Here is a 24,206-nt window from a genome sequence, read left to right on the forward strand (position 1 = left end):
CTGGTCACTCCTTACTGCCCCCCTTGCCGGCCTGGTTGCCCCTAACTTCCCCCCTCTGCTGGCCTGTTTGTCCCTCACAACCTTCCGTTCAGTTGTTTGGTCATCCCTCACTAACCCCCCTGCCAACCTGGTTGCCCCAGGCAGCCTGCTGGTCCTTACTGTTATTGTGATGGCATCCCAGACAATTTGCATATCCCTCTATTATCAGTAGATTGCTCTCTGCTTTATACCAGTTTTTAATGTTTTGTCTACATATATTAAGGCTACCTATAACATCCACATTTATTGCATTTTACTTGTTATGAAATTTTTAGTGATATAGCTTCTCTGACCACATGTAATGGCTAGGGATTAATTCAAAATCACCATCTATTGTGGGCTATTTTTTGGTTAATAGTATTCATGAAAATAGAATAGGCGATATTCACTTGAATAACATTGCATATAGAAAACAGAACTTCATCTATTAGTAAATTTAGATGTTTTGATGTTTGCTACATGCCCAAATTTTCATTAATGTCCATATACTAGGTGTACTGGTTAATGATGTGGATTTTATAATCAAAGAAAACATGATAATTTTAAGAGAAATATCAAAAGTGCTTTATTCAAAGTAATGTCCATTGCTAGCTACACATTTCTCCCATCTTTCAGGTAATTTGTGGATACTGCCCCAACAGAACTTTTCTTGTTTTGAGACAAACCATTCAGAGACCCAATTTTCCACTTCGTAAGTTTTGAAGTGCTGCTCAGGAAGTGCCTGTGGGATCCTTCTGAAGGAGCAAGGTCTGGTGAACACAGCGGGTGGGTTAACACTTCCCAGGCAAGATCTTTTAACATGTCTTTTTTTTTTTTTTTTTTTTTAAATATATTTTATTGATTTTTTACAGAGAGGAAGGGAGAGAGATAGAGAGCCAGAAACATCGATGAGAGAGAAACATTGATCAGCTGCCTCCTGCATACCCCCCACTGGGGATGTGCCCGCAACCAAGGCACATGCCCTTGACCGGAATCGAACCCGGGACCCTTGAGTCCGCAGGCCGACGCTCTATCCACTGAGCCAAACCGGTTTCGGCAACATGTCTTTAGCTGTTTTGAAGTGTGTGACGATGCATCATCATGAAGCAAAACTACTTTGCTATGTTTTCTGGCACATTCTGGTCATTTCACGATCAAAGCATGGTTCAAATTGATTATTTGTTGTTGGTAGCAATCAGTATTAATGGTTTCACCTGGTTTTAGAAGCTCATAATACACCACACCTTCCTGATCCCACCAAACGCAGAGCATTATTTTCTTTCCGAAGTGATTTGGCCTTGCACTCGATGTTGATGGTTGACCTGGATCAACCCATGATTCTGTGCATTTGGGATTCTCAAAATAAATCCACATTTCATCGCCAGTCACAAATTTGATGCAAAAAAGACTTTCTTTCGTGTGGTTGAAGCCACATTTTACTGATGACTTTTCGGTTTTCCATTTGTCTTTTGTTCAGTTGATGTAGCAACCATTTTCCTTCCTTTAAAATCTTTCCCATTGTTTGTAAATGATCGAAAAATGATTGCTGAGCAATGTTTAATCTTTCTGCAAGTTGTTTTTGAGTTTGACACATATCTTCATCCAATAATGCTTTTAATTGTTGGTCTTCAAACTTTTTTGGTTGATCTGGATGTTCTTTGTCTTTCAGATCGAAATCATCACTTTTAAAGCATTTAAACCAGCGTTCAAAAGTATCTTGAGATGAAGCATGTTCACAATAACCTTCCCAAAGTATTCAGCAGCACTTTTCTTCAAAATAATGAATTAAAACTTCCCACAAATGTTTTTTTAGCACGAAATTTGACATTTTTCAGTGTAAAAATATCTATGTTAACACCTTCAGAAAATGTGATATATGAAGTTTTGAAGCTTGTCAATACAAAATAGCATACATATCAAATCGCATATATATCAACATATGTGTAACTCCATCTATTGAAAAAAATCCGCATTATTAACCGGTACACCTGGTATATTTTTAGTTCTGTGACATATGTTGTTCAACATTTTTCCTTGTCTTTCCAGAACTTATACCTTCTTCCCTATATATCATATGTAATATAACATTTACTCATATATGAATTATTACTGTTATTATTATGACTTCATCACGAGTAGCCCAAAGCTCAGAGAATTTCAGTGTTTTTCTTTCATGAAGCACTTGAGAAACTCACTCTCAGATAGCCATTTTGAGGTAGGATCAGAAATCAGGCTTCTGGAAAAAAATCGTACACCTATGGATGAGGACAGTGGGGGCAGTGGGTAAGGGCAGGGGGTGGGGTGGGAACCGGATGGAGGGGAGCTATGGGGGGAAAAAAGAGGAACAACTGTAATAATCTGAACAATAAAGATTTAATTTTAAAAAAAGTCAGACAAAAAAGAAAAAAAAAAAGAAAAAAGAAATCAGGCTTGAAGAGGGTAAGAATGACACTTCAAATTACCAACTGCACTGAGCTACATGTGAGTTCCAGGGAATAGCATGTGAACTTGCAGGCAGCACGAGGCACTGAAGATTACAGTGGCAATAGCTGTACTGTTTTCCATGGACAAAACCCCGCATCTATACTAGAAGCCCTATTGCTACCAGTTTGTGGCAGTGTAATGCTCAGAGCAGAGCTCTGGCAATAGAGTCAGGATACTTAGGTTATGTAACACGGTAATAATGTCAACACAATGAGGGAATTTGAAGAAGTCTATCTGAGCCTTAGTTTCCTAACTCATAAAAGGAGAATGTTAGGATGCAGGTTCCCTAAAGAATCCTGGTTCTAAAATGCTTCAATTCTAGGAAAGAGCACTCAAATTAATACTAGTGCAGGTTCAAGGGAAAGATAGGACACGGAGTGATTGCCTCTGCTCTAGAGAATGTATGAACCACACTACTTGGGTCTTCTGCACATTTTTGCTCATGTTGGGAGCACAGGCAGTTAATACAGAAGAGTAGCAAACTGTCCCAGGACTTACAACCAGCATAAGCTGTTTGATTTTTAAAAATATATTTTTGTTGATTTCAGAGAGGAAGGGAGAGGGATAGAGATAGAATCATCAATGATGAGAGAAAATCATTGATTGGCTGCCTCCTGAACGCCCCCTACTGGCAAAATTGAGCCCGCAATCCTGGCATGTGCCCTTGGCGGGAATCAAACCTGGGACCCTTTAGTCATTGGGCTAATGCTCACCAAACCAGCTAGGGCAGCTGTTTGATTTTTGATACCTCAGTGAGTATTTGGGTAGTGCCTACCTTTACCAACATTCTAGCACAACTATGTTGTCTGGAGTTACCGGCCAGAGCCAGATCTCCACTCCAGCTGCTTCCAATCCTGGTATTTTTGAGTGGGCGCTCACAGGAGGCACTGAAAGGAAGTCCTCATCCATCTGAGACTTCACGGTGACTGTCATTGACCAGGACACAGCTGTTTCTTCCATGTCGATGGCATCCCAGTACAATAAAACCTCAGATGCCACTAACATGGTCCCTCTGTATCCATCACTTTCTGCCAGCCTTGTTCATGGGGCATCATCTCAGATTCCAAATCAGGGACAGAGCTGGTCACTTCCCTACCAGGAAGGAAGTCAGCTCTATTACTACAATCAAGGCACACTGGGGCCTCTGCTCTCTGCAGAACGTGGCCCCTACCTGCAATCCTATGGCTCTGTGTCTTACACAGAGAGCAGGGCCTCTGCCCCTCAACCAGAAATGGTCATGGTACTAAAGGAGGTCCAGCCCACAAGTGTGATACCACTGGCCTCCACCTCTGCAATCTATTACTCTGTGCCTGCTCAACCCATCACAGAGACAAGTTTTCAAGGTGAGTTCAAACAGCAAGAAGGAAGAGGAACGGGGTCACCATTAAAAACTCGGGTCAATCTGCTCCTGGGAAGTGGTGAGTCCACAGACAGGTAGACTTTAAGTCCTGTGACTTTGTAACTGCCACCCTCAGTCAGTGCTCCCCATTTTCAGACTCTCTTATTTATTGCTTCAGTGTCTTTAGAAGGAATTTCAGAACTCTTACTGCGATAGTGGCAGTTTAACTTTCCCTCACTCCTTAATTCATGCCAGGTTTTAATACCTTGTGTTCCACGATCTTGTCCAAAGCAAGCAGGCTAGAAATCTGCCCTTGCTTATGTATTTCATCAGGAAGAGCTCCATTCCCTCACCTACTCGGTTGTGTGAAGTGTTGTTATTTCCTCAGGAAAGGGGAGAGAACTAAAAGGATTCCATTTGTACAATGCTAGCTTTGTAAAACAATATCATGGAACAAAGACATCCAACGATCCCCAGTGAGAACTAGAACATTTGCCTCCTATCGTCTAGCATAGGGAGCTGTCCATGATCTTTAGGAAGAGCTGGTAGGAATGCCTTTCCCATTGTTGGAAGGAGCATGGTTGTTGCATTGGTGGTGACCGGGGAGCACCCATGGGTGGTGCCCAGGGACTGACTGGCTTCTCCTTGATTCGTTTGTAGTGATGGAGACTTCCCTTGGATTGCAACCTCTAAGCCAAACATTTTGTCCATCACAAAACCCAGAAATCCCCAAGTCTTGTAGTGGCACCAATATCCAGATGCTTGACAGCAACCCACCACCTGAACTTGGGGACATTTCAATGGCAGCTCCAGTCCAGAGTCCTAGTATTTACCTGGCACTGCCTCCAGCTCCAAGCCAGGAACAGAAAGAGAATAGGAATTTGGAGGATATGAAAACCATGCTTTCAAAGCCTCTGGATGCTTACCAGATCCCAACAGAAAACCAAGAGCCTCCACTGCTCCCTTTAGAAATCCCCGACATTCCCCAGCTCCTGGCCTGCTTTGATCCCCTTGGCCAGGAGGAGCAGCCTGGTTGGGAAAACGCTGGTCTGGGAAAGAACAGCCTGAGTCTTAAGGACCAAGGGACACTTGAAAATGGGACTGAATCCAATGATGGCTTTGCAGACATCGCCACACTGGTGGAGGATATTCAGCTTCCAGTGGTCCTAAATTCCTTGGATGAACTTGATCAATCCAAAGGTTCCAAGGTGATCCAAACCAAAGATACCAGAGCCATCAATTTGAACGAGGTGCAGAAAACAAGTGTCATTAATGCTCCCTCTGATCAAGACAGGAAGAACCCATAGTCAAAATCCAGCCTGAGAATCCAGATGGCAGGTTGGTGGGAGAAGTGGCTGTTTCCAATGCTGCAGCCAGTGACAGGGCTCCTGAAAACAGGGCCAAGAATTCTAACAAACCTCAGAAAGCTGCCCCCAGCAGGACCAGCAAAACCAAGAGCCATGGGCAAGAAAAGGCCAAAAGAACCAGAGAAAACAACCCCAAGAAAACTGGAGAGAGTAAGCAGTCAGGGAACAAAGTCAAGGCAGAGGAGAAGCCAAACATTCCAAAGATGAAGCGGAAGAAATACCACCCTGAGCTGACCCAAGAGACCTTCAAAAAGCCCCGGAGCTCCCTGGGTATGCATATGCTGGAGTCTGTGCAGGTTTTTCATGCCCTGGGGAAGAAGAGTGATAAGAAAACTGAACTCTCTTCCTCCCGGGCCCTGGGACACTCAAGCAAACCCAAAGGCCCCCAGCCATCCCTAGCTATCAGACAATGGCTGGATACCCGCCGTGAGGGCAAAGGTCCTGAGAAAGCTCCAGTCAAACGCCAGAAACCAGATGGCAGTGCTGAAAAGGAGTGTTCATCTCCATCTGAGTACGAGCTGCCACCTCCTGGGAAGGTCAAGTTTCCAACTTTGGACAAGCCCCAAGCTCGACCTGTTCCTCGCAGGCCACTGTCTCTGGCATCACGTCGGCCCACTGGGGCTAACCGTGCCCAGCCTGGTTCTAAGTCAGCTCAACCTACTGCAGTCAATTCATCCCAGCCAACATCTGCATCTATGATGGGTCCTGCCAGATCAGCTCTGCCAACTTCAACCAACCCTGCTAGTCCTGGTTCTATGTCGGCTCAACCTACTGCACTCAATTCATCCCCGCCAACTACAGCATCTATGACAGGTCCTGCCAGACCAGCGTGCCAAAATTCGACCAACCCAGCCAGACTAGGTTGGACCAACCCTATCCGGCCTAGTGTCCCACAATCTAATGCTTCTAGGCCTGTGCCCTACAGAACATCAACTTACACTTCTTTCCAAGGGTAACCCAGTCGCACTGCTGTGAAGCCCTGGTCTCCACCCAAACCTCAAAACCAGTATCTACTGCAGGACTCTGCCTGCCAACGAATTCCAAGGAGGAACCCCAGTGTTTCTGGTCCAGTAATGTCAACACCCATCATAAACGAGCAGAGGCCAGAGCGGGAGGCCATGAAGAGAAAGGCTCAGCTGGAGCAGGAGAATGCTGCCAAATGCTCTTTGGGGAAAGTGCAGTCTTTCATTGAGAGAGAAAAAGAAATGGAAATGTCTTAATACTGCGGCTGTGCAGTATAAGTCATGCTAGGAGTATTTATGCCACTCTGGATATCTACAGTTTTCCCAGAGTAGATAAATATAAATTTCTGTATTCTGATATATTTTAAATCTTAATAAAATTGAATAAATAAATATAATAGCATTAGAAGATGAGTAATGAAGCCTTTTGAGTTTTGAGATGCTGTTAACTGTGGTTTTCCTTGGTGAGGGTGGGGATCAAAAGCTGCATGAGAATTAGTAGTTGGATGGGCAAATGAGGGACAAGGGGTAAGAACTGGGGGAATTTTGTCTATGGCCAGAAAGACTAAAGGGGAGGTTATGGGTTTATAAAAAGAAGCAGGAAGGGGGAAAATGGCAGAAGATGCAGGGTCTGAGGTTAGGGTTAAAAGGGTAAAATCTGAATAGAGTTGAAGATGGCAGAAAATGACTCTAGGTTGGCCAGGAGAAATGTAAAGTCTCTCCTGGAGGCTGGCCTTATGTCTCATGACCACCAGATAAGTATTTTAGAAAACAGATACTGGGCACATTTCCAAAAGGTCTGGGTTGCCTTACCATGTATGATTACAGTTGAGAGGTTAAGTACAAATCAGTGGAACCTACCAGATTGAGTGGCAAGGGCTGAGTTATCCTGGAGGCAGCTTATAACTAGCCAAGTGAACTATGGCAGTAGGAGGCTCACCCAGAACAGGGCGTGAGATATAAATCCCCACTTACTCAACACCTATGTACCACACCCACTAATAGACAACATTCAAGGCCAGTATCACTGTGCCACTTTAGTCGTGAGGTTCAGCAATGGGCTGAGGTCACATTGCATGTGGTAGAGCAAAGTCTAGATTGGAGGCTTTTCTCCGAAGTCCTTAGTATTTTCAAGTGTCTCTAGGTACCCAACCAGGCTTTCAGAGCACAGCATCTGGAAGTTAGTAGTGGAAGAGATCAAACTTGAGGAGAAGCCTAAATATTTACTTGAGGGGCTAGCCAGGGCCTTCTCCATGACCGGGGCCACACGTGCTGCCTTGTATAAACACCTCCATCAAGTGAAGCGAAGGAGAATAATCCGTTGGAAGAGTGGATTTCCAGGGAGCGAGAGTAATAGGTGCGCCTGTGCACTGGTTTGCCACTGGAACAGCCGTAGGATGCAGGAGTCAGTTCAAAGGGTTTTGCAGCCGGAGGAACTGAGGGTTTGGGAGGGCGGGGGCCATGAAAGAGAATGAAGAAGGGGAAGGAGACGGTAATCATTACCATGGGTAATTTGTTAATTTGCATTAAAAATTAATTTTGAGATATAATTTATATACTTTATATAAAATTCAGTTTTAAATTGTAAATTCAGTGACTTTTAGTACATTCACAAGCTTGTGCAACCATCACTATTATCGAACCCAAAACATATTCATCAGCCCAAAAAGAAACCCCCCTAACCATTAGCAGTCACTCCTTGTTTCCTCCTCCCTCCAGGTCCTGGCAACCACTAATCTGCTTTCTACCTGGATAGATGTCTTTTCTGGAGATTTCATGTATGTCCAGTAACACAATATATGACCTTTGTGTCTGGCTTCTTTCATTTAGCACGTTGTCGAAGTCCATCTTGTTGTAGCATGAGTCAGCACTTCATTCCTTTTCATGACTATATAACGTTCTATTGAATGGCTCTACCACATTTGTTTATCCATTCATCACTTGATGGACATCTGAGTTGTTTCCACTAGCAACTTACATTTATTGAGAGTTTATTCTGTGCCACGCAGCACCAGGCTAACTTATTCACCCCATTTCACACACACACACAAAAAAGATAGGTTTGAAGAGTATCAAGTATTTGCCCAAGATGAAGAGCTAGCAATTGGGAGAGCTGGGGTTGAACTCAAGCAGTCACACTTCAGAGGTAGATTCCTATCATATTACTTTAGAAAGGTACAAAGGGTACTCAAAGAAAATCCACCCCTTTCCTGAAGTTCCCCATCCACTAATTTCCCTCCTCCCTTAAAGACACTACTTTGCCATGCTGTGAATCCTTCCAGAGGAATTATTTACACTCCAACATATATGAATAATTTATTGATGAGTCTGTCCCACTAATCTGAAATGTTACTTTTATGGTATAATAAACCCTCATATGTATTTGTATTACTCTTCAGTATTGTCCTGCTTTATTGGGGCTTATTTTTATATTTGTCGTTTCTCTAGTTCCTTTTATCTTCTTTTTGATTTTTAAAAACTTTATTCTTTTCTCATGTTTCCCTTAAGGCATTATCCATTTTGATCCTACACTCTTATTTTTATTTTTATTTCTGAAAATTTTTTATTATTGATTCTGCTGAGTTCTATAATTTTACCTAGTGCTGATTTATGTAGTTCTTTCATCTTTCCTTACAACAGTAAAATATGTATAACACACAATTTACCATTTTAACCATACAATTCAGTCACAGTAAGTACATTCATTATATTGTGCAACCATTACTACCACCTAAAATTAATATAATGATGTCAAATGTCGGAGCAGGACTTCATAAAGATGGAGGGAGCAGGCCAGTTTTTGAATCTCCCCAAAGTATTTGGGGAGATGTTGGGACTGGAAAAAGCCCCTTCCAGTCTCAGCTGCTGTCCTCAACTTGGCCCCCAGTGCTCTCAGGTGAGGACTGCTGGCACTGTGAAGGCCTCCTGGGCTCACGCCCATCAGATGCTTCCTCCTGTCTGACACTCCCTCTGGTGCGATGCTGAGACCAGGTAGGTCTGTGCCCGGTGGTGGTTGTCTGCTCCACCCTCTTACTTTGGGGCTCCTACTTTCCTGGTAAATTCTACCCATGGACATTTAGTTTGGATTTATCTAATGCCATGACAGGGTTTGGGGAGATTAAAAAACAATGCCACTGCCTCTATCTTCCTTAAAATCTGCTCATCCTCTGACATGATTATTTTACTAGTAAATGTGACAGCCCTGAAATTATCAGTCCCCCAAAGCAGAGCTGCAGAGCCCATCTGCCCTACCCTCGTAGACTCTGGGTCAGACAAGGCTTTCTGAGTCTCCTCTGTCTCACATGGCACCTCATGCTTGTATTTGCTCGGATCTTGGTGTAAATAAGAAGGCAAAACACAGCTACCTGAAAGGCTCATGGGTAGAGGGACATTTGGCCACCATGAGAGGGGGAATGAACCTGTGGGCAGGGGGAGAGTCTGTAGGCAGCCACTGGTCAGGAATGTGTATCTTTTCATTCCGTCTTTCCTTCTTTTATCTTCTTTTTTAGACATGTACAAAACTGCATCTCCCATCTGCCCTCCTCCCCAGCCAAACATATACACAAACAAAACAAACAACTGATCCATGCAGTTTTCTTCATCTCAGTTCATGGTAACGCCATTTCCCAAGTTGCTCAGTCCGGAAATCTTTGAAATCATATGACTCCTCTCTTACACTCTCCATCATTCATCCAGATCAGCAGCAAATCCCATCTGCCTTACCTTCACATTGTATCAAGGACTTGTCCACTCCTGACCATTCTCCTCCACTTCCACTCTAGTCCAAGTCTCCATCATTTCCTGCCTGGATTACTGGGACAGCCTCCTAACTTGCAGTTTCCCAATCATTGTAGATCCACAGAGCCCATGGTGTCTCACCTCTATGCAAAAATAAAACAAAATAAAGTAGTCCCATTTGTTAAGTAGTTAAGTGCCAACAATTTAATAAGTATTCGTGCCTGTAGTAGGCTGGACAGTGGACAGCCAAAGATAGCAGGTGCTCATCCCTGAAACCTGTATGTATTACTGTTTTACTTAAAAAAGGGTCTTTGTGAATGAAGGGTCTTCAGGTGGGAAGGTTATCCCGGACTGTGAGGGTGAGCTGAGCCATAAATGCAATCTATGTGTCCATATGAATTGGAGGCAGAAGGAGATCTGATGCAGACAGAAGAGGGGAAGGTGATGTGACCATGGAGGAAGAGGGCTCCAGGAAAGATTTCACACAAAAATAGAATCTAATGAGTGCATCCTAGCCACATTAACAGAAATGTTCAATGGTGTTAGAGATGTGGAGGAAGAATTGGTGATTAAGTCCATAGGAAAAGACATAAACAAATGAGACCAGAATGAGGGGGACTAAAGTAGTATAAGAAAGGAAACATAACCATGGTATACTATGGCTCAGAGCTGTGTATTTATCTCATACATAACTTGAACTTAGAATTTCTGATTTAACCAAAAGTTGGGGAACAACTATACTAAAAGGATGTGGTAACAGAAGTATGTGTGTCATGGGTATGAAAAAGCTAAATCCTCATCTTCCACTGTAAGAAGTCAATAGCATTAATGTATACAATATACACTACTTAATTATAACTTCTTTTATTTCTTCCTTGTATAATAGAGCATTACAATGATTTTTTTTTCTTTAAAACTAAGTATGGAAGTAGGTTGTACTTACCTATGAATTTCATTTCAGGACAGGAAAAGGCAAAATACAAAGTATGTGCTATAAAAAGCGAAAATGGAGTGTGATGGGATAGAGAATCACTGTTCTACATGGTGAATTCAAATTTCTAAAAGAATATTGAATTAATCTTTGCTTACCTTTTTCAAAGGGACTTCGAAAGCAATGTTGGAGTCCCAGGCATCCTCCGTCCAACAGGGAGATAGTCTTGCCACCTGTTAATACATTTGTGTTAGCCAAATTCTCTTAGCCTTTCTCCCAGCACACACTGAGGACTCCTCTGTCCCCTCTTCTCTTTGCTCTGCTGCTCCAATATTCACCCCCACCGAGTTACCTGTACTTCCCCTCTTCCTGTTTCCCCATCTTGAAAACACGCACAAGGCAACAAACAGTGCAAAGGTCTCAACAAAGGAGGAATGCCTAACACCAGAGATGGCCAGAACTTCTATATCCCCGATCAAACCTAGCCTGGTCCTAAATACTAAGGTGGCATGAATACATAGATGTTAACTGAAATAGTTTAAAGTCAATTCTTTCACTTCACAGTTCATTTTTAATCCTCATACAACTGATGCCATCATTATTGGATCGGCAGGGAACTTCCAGTTCATATGGTAAAAAGAAAACCCCATAGAACGGTGACACTGCGCTGTGCTTAATAATGCTAGGAGTCACAGTGAGAATATTTGAGCTGACTTCTGCCGGATGAGTTAGAACAGCCGTGGGAAAGTACGGTCCGCGGGCCGGATCCAGCCCGTTTGAAATGAATAAAAAAAAAAAAAAAGACCGTACCCGTTTATGTAATGATGTTTACTTTGAATTTATATTAGTTCACACAAACACTCCATCCATGCTTTTGTTCCGGCCCTCCGGTCCAGTTTAAGAACCCATTGTGGCCCTCGAGTCAAAAAGTTTGCCCACCCCTGAGTTAGAATGAACTAAGGTTGATTCGGTCTATCTTAAGCATTGGAAGTGAGGGCAAAAGTTGTACAAGTTGAGGCTGGAGAAGCAGATTGGGTTCTAGACAGTACAGCATAGAGTCTTAAAGGCCGAGGTAAAGAGTTTTTTACTCTTTTTAAAATATATATATTTTTATTGATTTTAGAGAGGGAGGGAAAAACATCAAAGTTTAGAGAGAATCACCAATCAGTTGCTCCCATACCCCACACCTGGGATCGAGCCCACACCCCGGCACATGGCCTGACCTCCAGGTTCATGGGTAGACACTCAACCATGAGCCACACCAGCAGGGAGGCTCAGTGATTGATGTTTTGAGGATATTATGAGCTATGGTCCAATCTGCCCACTAAAAAGATCTGTTATGGGAAGAATGGACTGGAAGGAAACAAGAGATGGATATACATGCACTAGGAAGGACCTAACTGCAATCGGTCTGTCAAGTTCTGTAGTAAGATGCTGGGGGAGAAGCTGGAAGTCAAAAAGCTTCCGGGAGATAAAACGAAGGGGCCGTAATGAGGCACGAGGTGGAGGAAGGAAGGTCTAAAGACGGGTTCACTGGCCCTCAGCCTATGAACCAGGCCACTGTTGGGGGCGAGCAGGAGGCAGCAGAGCAGTGATTCTCATCATTGATGTTTCTATTCCTCTCTTCCTCTCTGAAATCAATAAAAAAAATTTTTTTTAAAAAGAAATAAGCAATAAGCAAAGGATCCACATTAGAAATTTGAAACGAGAGAAAAAGATCACTCAAATGAGCCGTTAGGAAGCAACAGTGTGGCCTTTTTCGGTTAAAACAATACAAACCAACTTTTTCCATGAAAAGTTCAGCGGTACTGGTGGGTTTCTTCCCCAATTTTCGTAGTTATTACATTTTAAAATACCACAACTTCCGGAATTAAGGGGGACTCTATTGGTAATTAATGGGTGTCCCCAAAACTGACAGTCCCATCTTTAAAAGCAGTCCCTCTGCATTTTACCCGAAGGGCAATGGCCAGGCCTTGCTTTTATATATTTTTGCCTTTTTATTTATTTTTTATTTATTGTTATTGAGCGTATTACAGATGACCCCACCACAAATCCTCTCGTGGCAGGACCTGGCTTTCTAAAGGATGGAAAAGTCAGAAACGCAGACGGTTCCCTGAAACTCCAGTGGGCGGGGCAGCGACAGGATCAGGGCTCGGGGCCAGGCTGACAGCAGAGACCGGAGAGACGAAGCCCGGCCCGGCTTGAAATAGGAATAGGAATAGGGCACAGATTTGGTTATAGTTGACACAAGAAACTCCAGACCAAGGCAACATAGGGTTTCCAGAAAGTATGAAACCTAGCAAAGAGTAGGCCTTTGGATGGGAGTGGATCCAACATGAGGTGAAAGAATGCATTAATAGGTATGTCGTACACTGGAATGGGAAATACAGGAGCAAAGGATATTTGGAGTGCTAAACAGCTAAGTGGTTGACACTATAAAACCTAGCAGTATCTGATAGGGCCCCAAATATCATGTAGAGGTTTGAGGGATTCCAGTCTTTAATTAAACTAAAGTGAGAGTAACAAAGCATCCAGGGGTAGATGGGCTGGGTATATTTCAACAAAGCAAGTCTTAGTTATCTCAATGGGTACAAAATGCAGGAAGTGGGTATATGGGACAAGACAATACCCTAACTGCAAAAAAGAAGACTTTAGGTCAGGGTAGAGGTTGATGCTAAGTTTCAGAGTGTTGAACTAAAGTTCTTTAGGTTCCTCCTCCTACATTTAAGATTTTTTTTTTAGAGCTAAATGATGCTGAGCCCCTAAGGCAAAGTTAAATGGCAGGAACTATGGAGAGAAAATAGTTATAGATGCTGGGAACCAGGAAAGGCCTAATTAAGGGTTTGTCTAGGTAGAATTGAAAGGTGGAACTGAGTATTTTAACATGTAAACATTTGACTGCTACCAGAATTTATCTAACTACACTTCCTCCAATCTTACACCACCTATCCTAACCTGCACTGGATATGGATTCTTTTGATTTCCAGGGGAAAACAGAAAATTTCTTTAAAAAAAAGACTGGTCTGCCCTAGCTGGTTTGACTCGTAGATAGAGCATTGGCCTGAAAACCGAAGGGTCCCAGGTTCAATTCTGGTCAAGGGCATGTATCTCGGTTGCAGGCTCGATCCCCGGCCCTGGTTGGGGCTCGTGTGGAAGGCAACCAATCGATGTGTCTCTCTCACATCGATGTTTCTCTCTGTCTCTACCTCACCCTTCCATTCTCTCTCTAAAAATCAATGGAAAAATATCCTCTGGTGAGGATTAATAAAAAACAAACAAAAAGACTGGTTTGGCTTGCAGATATTTAGCATATACTGTTATGGAAGTTGGCAATATGAGGTCTGAAACTTAGGGGGAAAATGTTGAAAAAAAATTTATAAGGCTCTGGCTAGCATGGCTCAGTGGTCAGAGCATTGGCTCACACACCAGAGGGCTGCAGGTTTGATTCCTTGTCTAGGCCATGTACCTCAGTTGCAGGTTCAATCCCCTAGTCAGCGCAATTATACAAAAACCAAATGATGTGTCTCTTTCACATGGATCTCTCTCTCCCTTGCCTCCTCCCACTCGCTAAAAAAATCAATGGAGACACTATCCTGCGGTGAGGAATAACAACATTTTTTTATAAGTTTAAACCATATGTCTACACTGCAACACCCCTCAGTGTATTTTTTCTCAGATAAGTATCATAGATTTCCTTCCCCAAACCAGCTTACTCCATATAGAGAGTGAGGCAAAATTAGGTTTACACTTGTGACTACACGAAATAGAGATTCTTCTTGTATTATTCACTAATTATTGTTTTATTCCATATGAACAACTGTACACTTACTTTTGCCCCACCCTGTATAAGTCATTAGCAACTTAGCCCTAACTCAGAGTCACAAGAGTGGTTAGTGGGAGAAGCACTCACTGGGGGGCAGAGAACAAGGGCAACCCAGGCCAACCCAGGCTAAGGGCACACCTCTGTTCTTTATGCTCAGGGCCACAGTATAACTCACCGCAATGCCCTTTTCACACACTCCCTGTGGACAAAACCAGGGCTGGATACAGAGCATAAACACAATCCCTATTTTACTAATATAACCAATGAATGATATAAGTGACAAAAACGAAAATATATTTAGGATTATTCTCTCTGGTGGACAGAACTCTTGCTCTGTATACTTTCACTTTGCCTGTTCCCTGTTCCTCATGCAAGTCCCGTCTTTATTATTCTCTTCATTTCTGTCTGGCCTTGCACCCAAGCATGGCAGACAGAGAATCCTAGAGGCCCAAAATTCTACAGCGGCTGTTTGCAAGGGGGAGGAGACTACAGTAACTGCCACACTGGATACACTTTATGGGAGAAGGAAAGGGGAAAGATCGTGAATGCCTCTCATGTATACAAATGCAGGATGGCAGCAAGCCTATGTAGCCCAAGGAACCAGAGGGAGCAGATTATGGGCAGAAGAACTGCAACCAAAGGCTAGAAGAGGAAAGGTTTGCAGTCAGCTGACTCCTAGCTCTTTGGTATTTGCTTCTAATGGGCAGAGTCCATTTTGGGACCCATCAGACACTGAAAAGAAGACCCCAGCTGCTGCTGGAAGTTGACAGGAAGTAACATCCGTGAGTGTAAGAATGCAAGAACAAAGCTTGTCTAGAAACACTGCCTACAATGAAGAAGAAGAAGAAAGGGAGAGAAGAGAGATGCAAGTCCAATCTGGCCTGTCCCAGCCCAGCCCAAGGAAGGTAGGATTCAAGAAGAAACTAAAAGAGAAGAGCCTTGGACCACATCATTCTCCACAACATGCACTCAACAAACTTCATTTTACTCTTTAACCAAGTCACAAAAGAGCTTCCTCCACCCCCGCCCCCATGCCAAATCCTCACCTGAGGATATTCTTTTCCACTGATTCTGAGAGAGTGAAAGGGGAGGGAGGAGGATGGAGATAGAGAAATATCGATTTCAGAGAGACACACTAACTGGTTGCCTCCTTCATGTGCCCCCACTGAGGGGCAGGGAGCGAATATGCAACTGAGGTATGTGCCCTTGACTGGCAATACAACACATGACCCTACGGTCTGAGGGCTGACGCTCTAATCACTGAGCCAAACCAGCCAGGGTGCAAAAGAGCTCTTTAATTCCTCCCTTTGCTCCCCAAAGTTGCAGTAAATACACTAGTTACTAGTAGATGGACAGATACAATTTCTGCACAATTGCAATGGTGCAACCTAGATAACCCTTTCTGTTCTCTCTTAGGATATTAAATATATATATAATAATAAATATATGTCATACAACATAATATAGAGAATAAAAGTACTAGTTAATTATATTAATGGATGTCTTTAAGAAACACTGAGATTATTTCCCTAACACACGAACCTGGGGAAAGTGAGACTATCACATTTGTCTTGTCAACTAGCACATCTACCCCGGAGCCCAGCCATTTAGGGGTTGGTTTAGCTCCCCTACTGCTCCCTCCATCCAATCTTGTCTTCTTGTTGGGGATCTGACCTCCCTATTGGCCTTCGCATCCCTTTAAACTGCCTGCTTTGTGACATCATTCTCCCACCAAACCTACCACCACCTGGCAGAATCTTGGGGTTTCCATGGAGTTGTCAGTAAATACATTTGGATCATCGCAACTGACCAATGACCAGTAACCAGTGACAGTGTGACCAGTAACCTTCGTACTGGAAACAAGCGCTCTTTCGCTTCACCCACTCAGACATCCTCATCCCTTGCATCTACAATTAATAAAATTTCCTCTTCTTCTCTGACCATGTCAGGTAAGGAAAGAAACTTTTAAAAGTTTCTCATTAGATATTTTTGCCCCTAAAATTAGCAGTAGACTCAAAATAGCATAAAGAAAGGAAGTATTGATCTAGAAATCCAGAGACCTAATTTCAATTTGATTTTGATACTTACTAGCTATGTGACTTGGGACAAGTCATTCACTCACAAAATCTGTTCATCCCTCATCTGTTACATTAGGATTTCAGATTGGTTGTTCTCTCCATTCTCTTTCTTTTCTAATATTGAGTTTTAAAGACACCCATATAGAAAATAAAATCGAGACTTCCGGAATGCGTTTCAATAGAAACACAGAGAATATATATATGGTCTCTAGTATAAGGGTCTCTCACCACTAATGTTTCAACTTTAGTATTTTCAGTTAGTGCAGTTCAAAAAGTAATATTCACCGATTTTTGGAGTTTTCTATCTAAACTAGGTGAAAGGAGAAAATAGGGAGAGAAGATGAAGAGTACTAGGCTATAGTGAGGCAAGTATTTAAATGTATGAAAGTTTAGGATTGTTTTCATCAGCACAGGCCCACAACACCAAGGGGAGGGGCACATAAGCATGAAGGAGGGGAAACTATAAGAATGAAGCAGGAGGGCATGGAAGAGCTCTCAAGAGCAAAAAGGGGTCGTTTTGCAATGGAATGCTGAAGGCAACCAAGGATTTTAAATTAAAGCCGAGAACATAGGGTGAAATCTGCTCAGAGTAGGGCAAAATAAAGTTGATTTTAGTCAGTGCTTAGATTAATAGGCTAGGAAGGAAAGTAAGGCTGGAATAGGGTATCAGTAGTCAAAGCCGCTTATCAGCAAAGTCACATTCAGTTGTCTGTGTTTTTCTATTGCCTCTCTGAACACACAGATGAGAGTTTTGAGGATCAACGTTTAAAAACATGTGTTTTAGAAATTATGGTTCCTGTAAGCAAGCAATTAATAAAGGTGGTTATCTAGGGGGCGGGAGGAAAACATAGTTTTCAGTGTTTCACTTCATTCTGATATTTAAACTATGTAGATGTTTTTTGTCACTTAAAAATGAAATTAAGATTAAAAATTGCTATGTCCTAACCTGAACCAGAAAGACTAATTCCTTTGTGTGATAAGCATGTTCCACACTGAGAAACAGCCATCATCTCCCTTAGATCTCAGCTACCTAAGAAGGAAAAGAAAAGGTCAAACCCCACATCTCTAACTTCACGTGTATCTAAAACCAATCTTGTGGGGTCTCTTGACGATTCCTACAGTAAATTTTTATTTAATTAAAGTCTAGTGATGATGGCTTTTAAGACTTTCCTGGATGTTGAAGATGATTAAAATCTAGGTTTTAAGATAAACATATACATTTTCAGGATACTCTTTTAAGTGTTCTTTCTGTTTGTCATGTGGCTATATTAATTGAAATATATATTTCTACTAGACTTACTATCTGTTACTTGCTGGGTAATATTCAGAAAAAACATGAATAATCACATTAATGGAATTCTTTCTGCTCTGATTTATAGCAATTTTTACAGAAATATCTGTCTACATATATTGGGGCTACTTATACATCCACATTTATGGCTTGTTATGCAGTTTTTACTGATATATCTTCTCTCTCCACATGGCTAAAAATTTTTTCAAAATCATCTTGTATTGTGGCTGTTCTTTGGTTAATAGTATTCACTAAGACAGCATAGGCAATAATCACTTTTATAACGTGTGTATAAAATAGAACAATTATTAACAAATTTTTATGCTTTGATTTTTGCTATGTGCCCCAATTTTCATTAATGTATATATATATATTTTAGTTCTGTGATATATATTGTTCATGATTTTTCTCTTTGTCTTTCCATAAGTTAAATTTTCTTCCATATAAATCATATCCTATATAATAAAAGGCTAATATATAAATCAACAGAACAGCAGAAGGACCCTTGGTATGACGCACACTGACCACCAGGGGGCAGACACTCAAACAGGAGCTGCCCTCTGGTGGTCTGTGTGCTCCCACAGGGGAAATGCTGCTCAGCCAGGAGCCCTGAGCCGAATGCAGTGGTGGGAGCCTCCCCGCCTTCGAAGCAGCACTAAGGTTGTCTGACTGATGGCTTAAGCCATCAGTTGGACACCCCCCAAGGGATCCTGGACTGCAAGAGGGCGCAGGCCAGGCTGAGGGGCCTCCCGACTGCACAAATTTTGTGTACGGGGCCTCTAGTGTAATATAACACTTACTCATGTATAAATTATTATTGTTACTATTATTATAATGACTTTTTGGATGAGTAACTCAAAACCTGGACAGTTTCAATAATGTTTTTCTTTCAAAAAGCACTTCTTGAGAAACTCACTGCCCCATAGCCATTTTGAGGTAGGATCAGAAACCAGGCTTGAAGAAGGTAAGAATGACACTTCAAATTTACCAACTGCACTGAGCTACATGTGAGTTCCAGAGAATAGCATGTGAACTTGCAGGCAGCACGAGGCACTGAAGATTACAGTGGCAATAGCTGTACTGTTTTCCATGGACAAAACCCCGCATCTATACTAGAAGCCCCATTGCTCCCAGTTGGTGGCAGTATAATGCTCAGAGCAGAGCTCCAGTAAGGGAGTCAGGATACTTAGGTTATGTAACACGGTAGTAATACAGGCACAATGAGAGAACTTGAACAAGTCTATCTGGCCTCTCTGAGCTTCAGTTTCCTCACCCATAAACTGAGAATGTTAGAACTCAGGGTCTCTAAAGAATCCTGGTTCTAAAATGCTTCGATTCTAGGAAAGAGCACACAAATCAATACTAGTAGAGGCTCAAGGGAAAGGTAGGGCGGAGAGTGGCTGCCTCTACCGTAGAGAATGTATGAACCTCTTGGTTCTCTTGCACATTTTGCCCACATTGGGAGCACAGGCAGTTAATACAGAAGAGTAGCAAACTGTCCCAGGACTTACAACCAGCATAAGCTGTTTGATTTTTGACACCTCAGTGAGTATTGGTATTAATCTTAAGATGATGCTATTCTTCAAACATAGTGAAGCCCTTTGATTTTTTTCATCACCCTCTTTGTTCCCCACAGAGAATTTCCAAAATCCACCTTTACTTGGAACTTCAAAGTCTCTGCCGCTCTCTCTTCCTGTGGGGAGCACTGCAGCCTCCCTCACAGGACGAGTCTGCAGTCTCCCCAGAGTCTCTGCTCCAGCCGTCACATCAGCATGGCTCCTACCATCAGTCTCTGGCACCTCTTTCCAACCTCTCATGGGTAGTGCCTACCTTTACCAACATTCTAGCACAACTATGTTGTCTGGAGTTACTGGCCAGAGCCAGATCTCCACTCCAGCTGCTTCCAATCCTGGTATTTTTGAGTGGGCGCTCACAGGAGGCACTGAAAGGAAGTCCTCATCCATCCGAGACTTCACGGTGACTGTCATTGACCAGGACACAGCTGTTTCTTCCATGTCGATGGCATCCCAGTACAATAAAACCTCGGATGCCACTAACATGGTCCCTCTGTATCCATCACTTTCTGCCAGCCTTGTTCATGGGGCATCATCTCAGATTCCAAATCAGGGACAGAGCTGGTCACTTCCCTACCAGGATGGAAGTCAGCTCTATTTTTACAATCAAGGCACACTAGGGCCTCTGCTCTCTGCAGAACGTGGCCCCTACCTGCAATCCTATGGCTCTGTGTCTTACCCAGAGAGCAGGGCCTCTGCCCCTCAACCAGAAATGGTCATGGTGCTAAGGGAGGTCCAGCCCACAAATGTGATACCACCGGCCTCCACCTCTGCAATCTACTACTCTGTGCCTGCTCAACCCATCACAGAGACAAGTTTTCAAGGTGAGTTCAAACAGCAAGAAGGAAGAGGAACGGGGTCACCATTAAAAACTCGGGTCACCCGGGAAGTGGTGAGTCCACAGACAGGTAGACTTTAAGTCCTGTGACTTTGTAACTGCCACCCTCAGTCAGTGCTCCCCATTTTCAGACTCTATGGGAACACCTCATAGAGAAGGGAGGGTGGACACTGGATTGGCCATGTATGAGAACTGAAGAGCATACAAAGGGGTCCCACACTATTCACTCCCTTACCTACTAGTCTCCCTCTACTACAACAGTTTCATGGACTCTCTTGATTTATTGCTTCAGTGTCTTTTTTAAAAAATATATTTTATTGATTTTTTACGCAGAGGAAGGGAGAGAGATTCTTAATTCATGCCAGGTTTTAAGACCTTGTGTTCCATGATCTTGTCCAAAGCAAGCAGGTTAGACCGCAATCAAGGTACATGCCCTTGACTGGAATCAAACCTGGGACCCCTCAGTCCCCAGGCCAGTGCTCTATCCACTGAGCCAAACCGGTTAGGGTGCTTCAGTGTTTTTAGAAGGAATTTCAGAACTCTTACTGCGATAGTGGTAGTTTAACTTTCCCTCACTTCTTAATTCATGCCAGGTTTTAATACCTTGTGTTCCACGATCTTGTCCAAAGCAAGCAGGCTAGAAATCTGCCCTTGCTTATGTATTTCATCAGGAAGAGCTGCATTCGCTCCCCTACTCCATTGTGTGAAGTCTTATTTCCTCAGGAAAGGGAGAGAACTAAAAGGACTCCATATGTACAATGCTAGCTTTGTAAAACATTTTAAATCACTTACTTTTTATTTGTTTTATCACAACCCTGTCAAATACACAGAATACCATGAAACAATGACATCAAATGATCCCTAGTGAGAACTAGAACAGTTGTCTCCTTTCTCATAGCACAGGGAGCTGTCCATGATCCTTAGGAAGAGCTGGTAGGAATGCCTTTCCCATTGTTGGAAGGAGCATGGTTGCTGCATTGGTGGTGACAGGGGAGCACCCATGGGTGGTGCCCAGGGACTGACTGGCTTCTCCTTGATTCGTTTGTAGTGATGGAGACTTCCCTGGGGATGAAGACATCCCTCGGATTGCAACCACTGAGCCAAACATTTTGTCTACCACAAACCCCAGAAATCCCCAAGTCTTCTAGTGGCAGCAATATCCAGATACTTGACAGCAGCCCACCACCCGAGCTTGGGGACATTTCAATGGCAGCTCCGGTCCACAGTCCTAGTATTTACCTGGCACTGCCTCCAGCTCCAAGCCAGGAACAGAAAGGGAATAGGAATTTGGAGGACATGAAAACCGTGCTTTCAAAGCCTCTGGATGCTTACCAGATCCCAACAGAAAACCAAGAGCCTCCACTGCTTCCTTTAGAAATCCCCGACATTCCCCAGCTCCTGGCCTGCTTTGATCCCCTTGGCCAGGAGGAGCAGCCTGGTTGGGAAAACGCTGGTCTGGGAAAGAACAGCCTGAGTCTTAATGACCAAGGGACACTTGAAAATGGGACTGAATCCAATGATGGCTTTGCAGACATCGCCACACTGGTGGAGGATATTCAGCTTCCAGTGGTCCTAAATTCCTTGGATGAACTTGATCAATCCAAAGGTCCCAAGGTGATCCAAACCAAAGATACCAGAGCCATCAATTTGAACGAGGTGCAGAAAACAAGTGTCATTAATGCTCCCTCTGAGCTGATCAGTGGTGCTCCCATAGTCAAAATCCAGCCTGAGAATCCAGATGGCAGGTTGGTGGGAGAAGTGGCTGTTTCCAATGCTGCAGCCATTGACAGGGCTCCTGAAAACAGGGCCAAGAATTCTAACAAACCTCAGAAAGCTGCCCCCAGCAGGACCAGCAAAACCAAGAGCCATGGGCAAGAAAAGGCCAAAAGAACCAGAGAAAACAACCCCAAGAAAACTGGAGAGAGTAAGCAGTCAGGGAACAAAGTCAAGGCAGAGGAGAAGCCAAACATTCCAAAGATGAAGCGGAAGAAATACCACCCTGAGCTGACCCAAGAGACCTTCAAAAAGCCCCGGAGCTCCCTGGGTATGCATATGCTGGAGTCTGTGCAGGTTTTTCATGCTCTGGGGAAGAAGAGTGATAAGAAAACTGAACTCTCTTCCTCCCGGTCCCTGGGACACTCAAGCAACCCCAAAGGCCCCCAGCCATCCCTAGCTATCAGACAATGGCTGGATACCCGCCGTGAGGGCAAAGGTCCTGAGAAAGCTCCAGTCAAACGCCAGAAACCAGATGGCAGTGCTGAAAAGGAGTGTTCATCTCCATCTGAATATGAGCTGCCACCGCCTGGGAAGGTCAAGTTGGTACCTTTGATTTTTCCAACTTTGGACAAGCCCCAAGTTCGACCTGTTCCTCGCAGGCCACTGTCTCTGGCATCACGTCAGCCCGCCGGGGCTAACCGTGCCCAGCCTGGTTCTAAGTCAGCTCAACCTACTGCAGTCAATTCATCTCAGCCAACATCTGCATCTATGATGGGTCCTGCCAGACCAGCTCTGCCAATTTCAACCAATCCTGATCAGCCTGGTTCTAACTCAGCTCAACATGCTGCAGTCAATTCATCCCAGCCAACATCTGCATCTATGATGGGTCCTGCCAGACCAGCTCAGCCAGTTTTGATGAACCCAGTCCAACCAGATTTGACCAACTCTGTTGAGCCTGGTTCTAATTCAGCTCAACTTACTGCAGTGAATTCATCCCAGCCAACTCCTGCATCTTTGACAGGTCCTGCTAAACCTATTTCAACCAATTCAGTCCGACCAGGTTGGACCAACCCTACCCAGCCTAGTGTCCCTCCGTGTGATGCTTCTAGACCTGTGCCCTACAAAACATCAACTTGCACTTCTTTCCAGCGGGAGCCGGTTCGCACTACGGTGAACAAGCCCTGGACCCCACCCAAACCTCAAAACCAATGGCTTCTCCAGGATTTTGCCTGTCAGCGAATTCCATGGAGGAAACCTGATATTTCTGGGCCAGTAATGTCAACGCCCATCACAAAGGAGCAGAGGCCAGAGAGGGAGGCTATGAAGAGGAAAGCTCAACTTGAGCGGGAGAATGCTGCCAAATTCACCTCGCTGGGGAAAGTGCAATATTTCATCGAGAGAGAAAAAGAAATGGACATTTCTCGATACTATGGCTATGCAAAATAAGAGGTGCCTAGAGTGTTGGTGCCTCACTGGATACCTACTGTTTTCCCATAGATAGATATAAATTTCTCTATTCTGGTATATTTTAAATCTTAACAAAATTGAATAAGTAAATGTAGTGGAATTCATAGATAAGTAATAAAGAAGCCTTTGAGTTTTGAGATGCTGTTAACTGTGGTTTTCTTTGGTGGGGGTGTGGATCAAAAGCTGCATGAGAACAAAAGAATTGGTAGTTGGATGGGCAAATGAGGGACAAGGGGTAAGAACTGAGGAAATAGAAAGAACTTTGTCTATGGCCATAAAGGCTAAAAGGGGAGAGATGGATTTATAAAAAGGAGCAGGAGGTGGGGGAATGGTAGAAGTGAGATGCAGGGTCTGGGGTTAGGGTTAAAAAGATAAAATCTGAATAGAGTTGAAAATGGCGGATGAGTCTAGATTGATCAGGAGAAATAGAAAAAGTCTCTCGTGGAGGCCGGTCTTAGGTCTCATGGCCACCAGATAAGTATTTTAGAAAACACATAGTTGGGACATTTCCCAAAGGTTTGGGTTGCCTTTTCCATGTCTGATTGTAGTTGGGGAAGGTGAGGACAAATCAAGTGAATCT

General features: G+C 43.4%; 2 protein-coding genes and 1 pseudogene across 2 annotated transcripts in view; 2 read left to right on the forward strand and 1 right to left on the reverse strand.

The window, feature by feature from the left end:
- Positions 1–24,206, reverse strand: part of DUSP11 (dual specificity phosphatase 11) — a 59,235-nt gene that overhangs the window by 30,085 nt on the left and 4,944 nt on the right. The window contains exons 4-5 of the mRNA XM_014462667.2: positions 10,998–11,072; positions 9,894–10,051 (exon numbers count right to left, since the gene is read on the reverse strand). The gene's annotated coding sequence lies outside the window, so the exon portion shown is untranslated. The remainder of the gene's footprint in view (positions 1–9,893; positions 10,052–10,997; positions 11,073–24,206) is intronic.
- Positions 1,080–7,591, forward strand: LOC102434216 (annotated as a pseudogene).
- LOC111827565 (uncharacterized protein C2orf78-like) lies at positions 9,149–23,727 on the forward strand. The gene is made up of 4 exons (XM_023760632.1): positions 9,149–9,161; positions 16,483–16,611; positions 19,668–20,429; positions 21,492–23,727. The coding sequence occupies exons 1-4, from the start codon at positions 9,149–9,151 to the stop codon at positions 23,603–23,605; spliced, it is 3,018 nt and encodes a 1,005-aa protein (XP_023616400.1). The 3' UTR covers positions 23,606–23,727.

The sequence above is a fragment of the Myotis lucifugus genome, unplaced genomic scaffold, assembly GCF_000147115.1.
Source record: "Myotis lucifugus unplaced genomic scaffold, Myoluc2.0 scaffold_186, whole genome shotgun sequence".
Classification (NCBI taxonomy): domain Eukaryota; kingdom Metazoa; phylum Chordata; class Mammalia; order Chiroptera; family Vespertilionidae; genus Myotis; species Myotis lucifugus.

What these genes read in the sequence shown, in the direction of transcription:
- LOC111827565 (XM_023760632.1), top strand. An exon ending in TTCTTCTCTGACCATGTCAG is followed by an intron (nt 16,612 to 19,667) that starts GTAAGGAAAGAA and finishes TGTTCCCCACAG; the next exon opens with AGAATTTCCAAAATCCACCT. An exon ending in CACAGAGACAAGTTTTCAAG is followed by an intron (nt 20,430 to 21,491) that starts GTGAGTTCAAAC and finishes ATTCGTTTGTAG; the next exon opens with TGATGGAGACTTCCCTGGGG.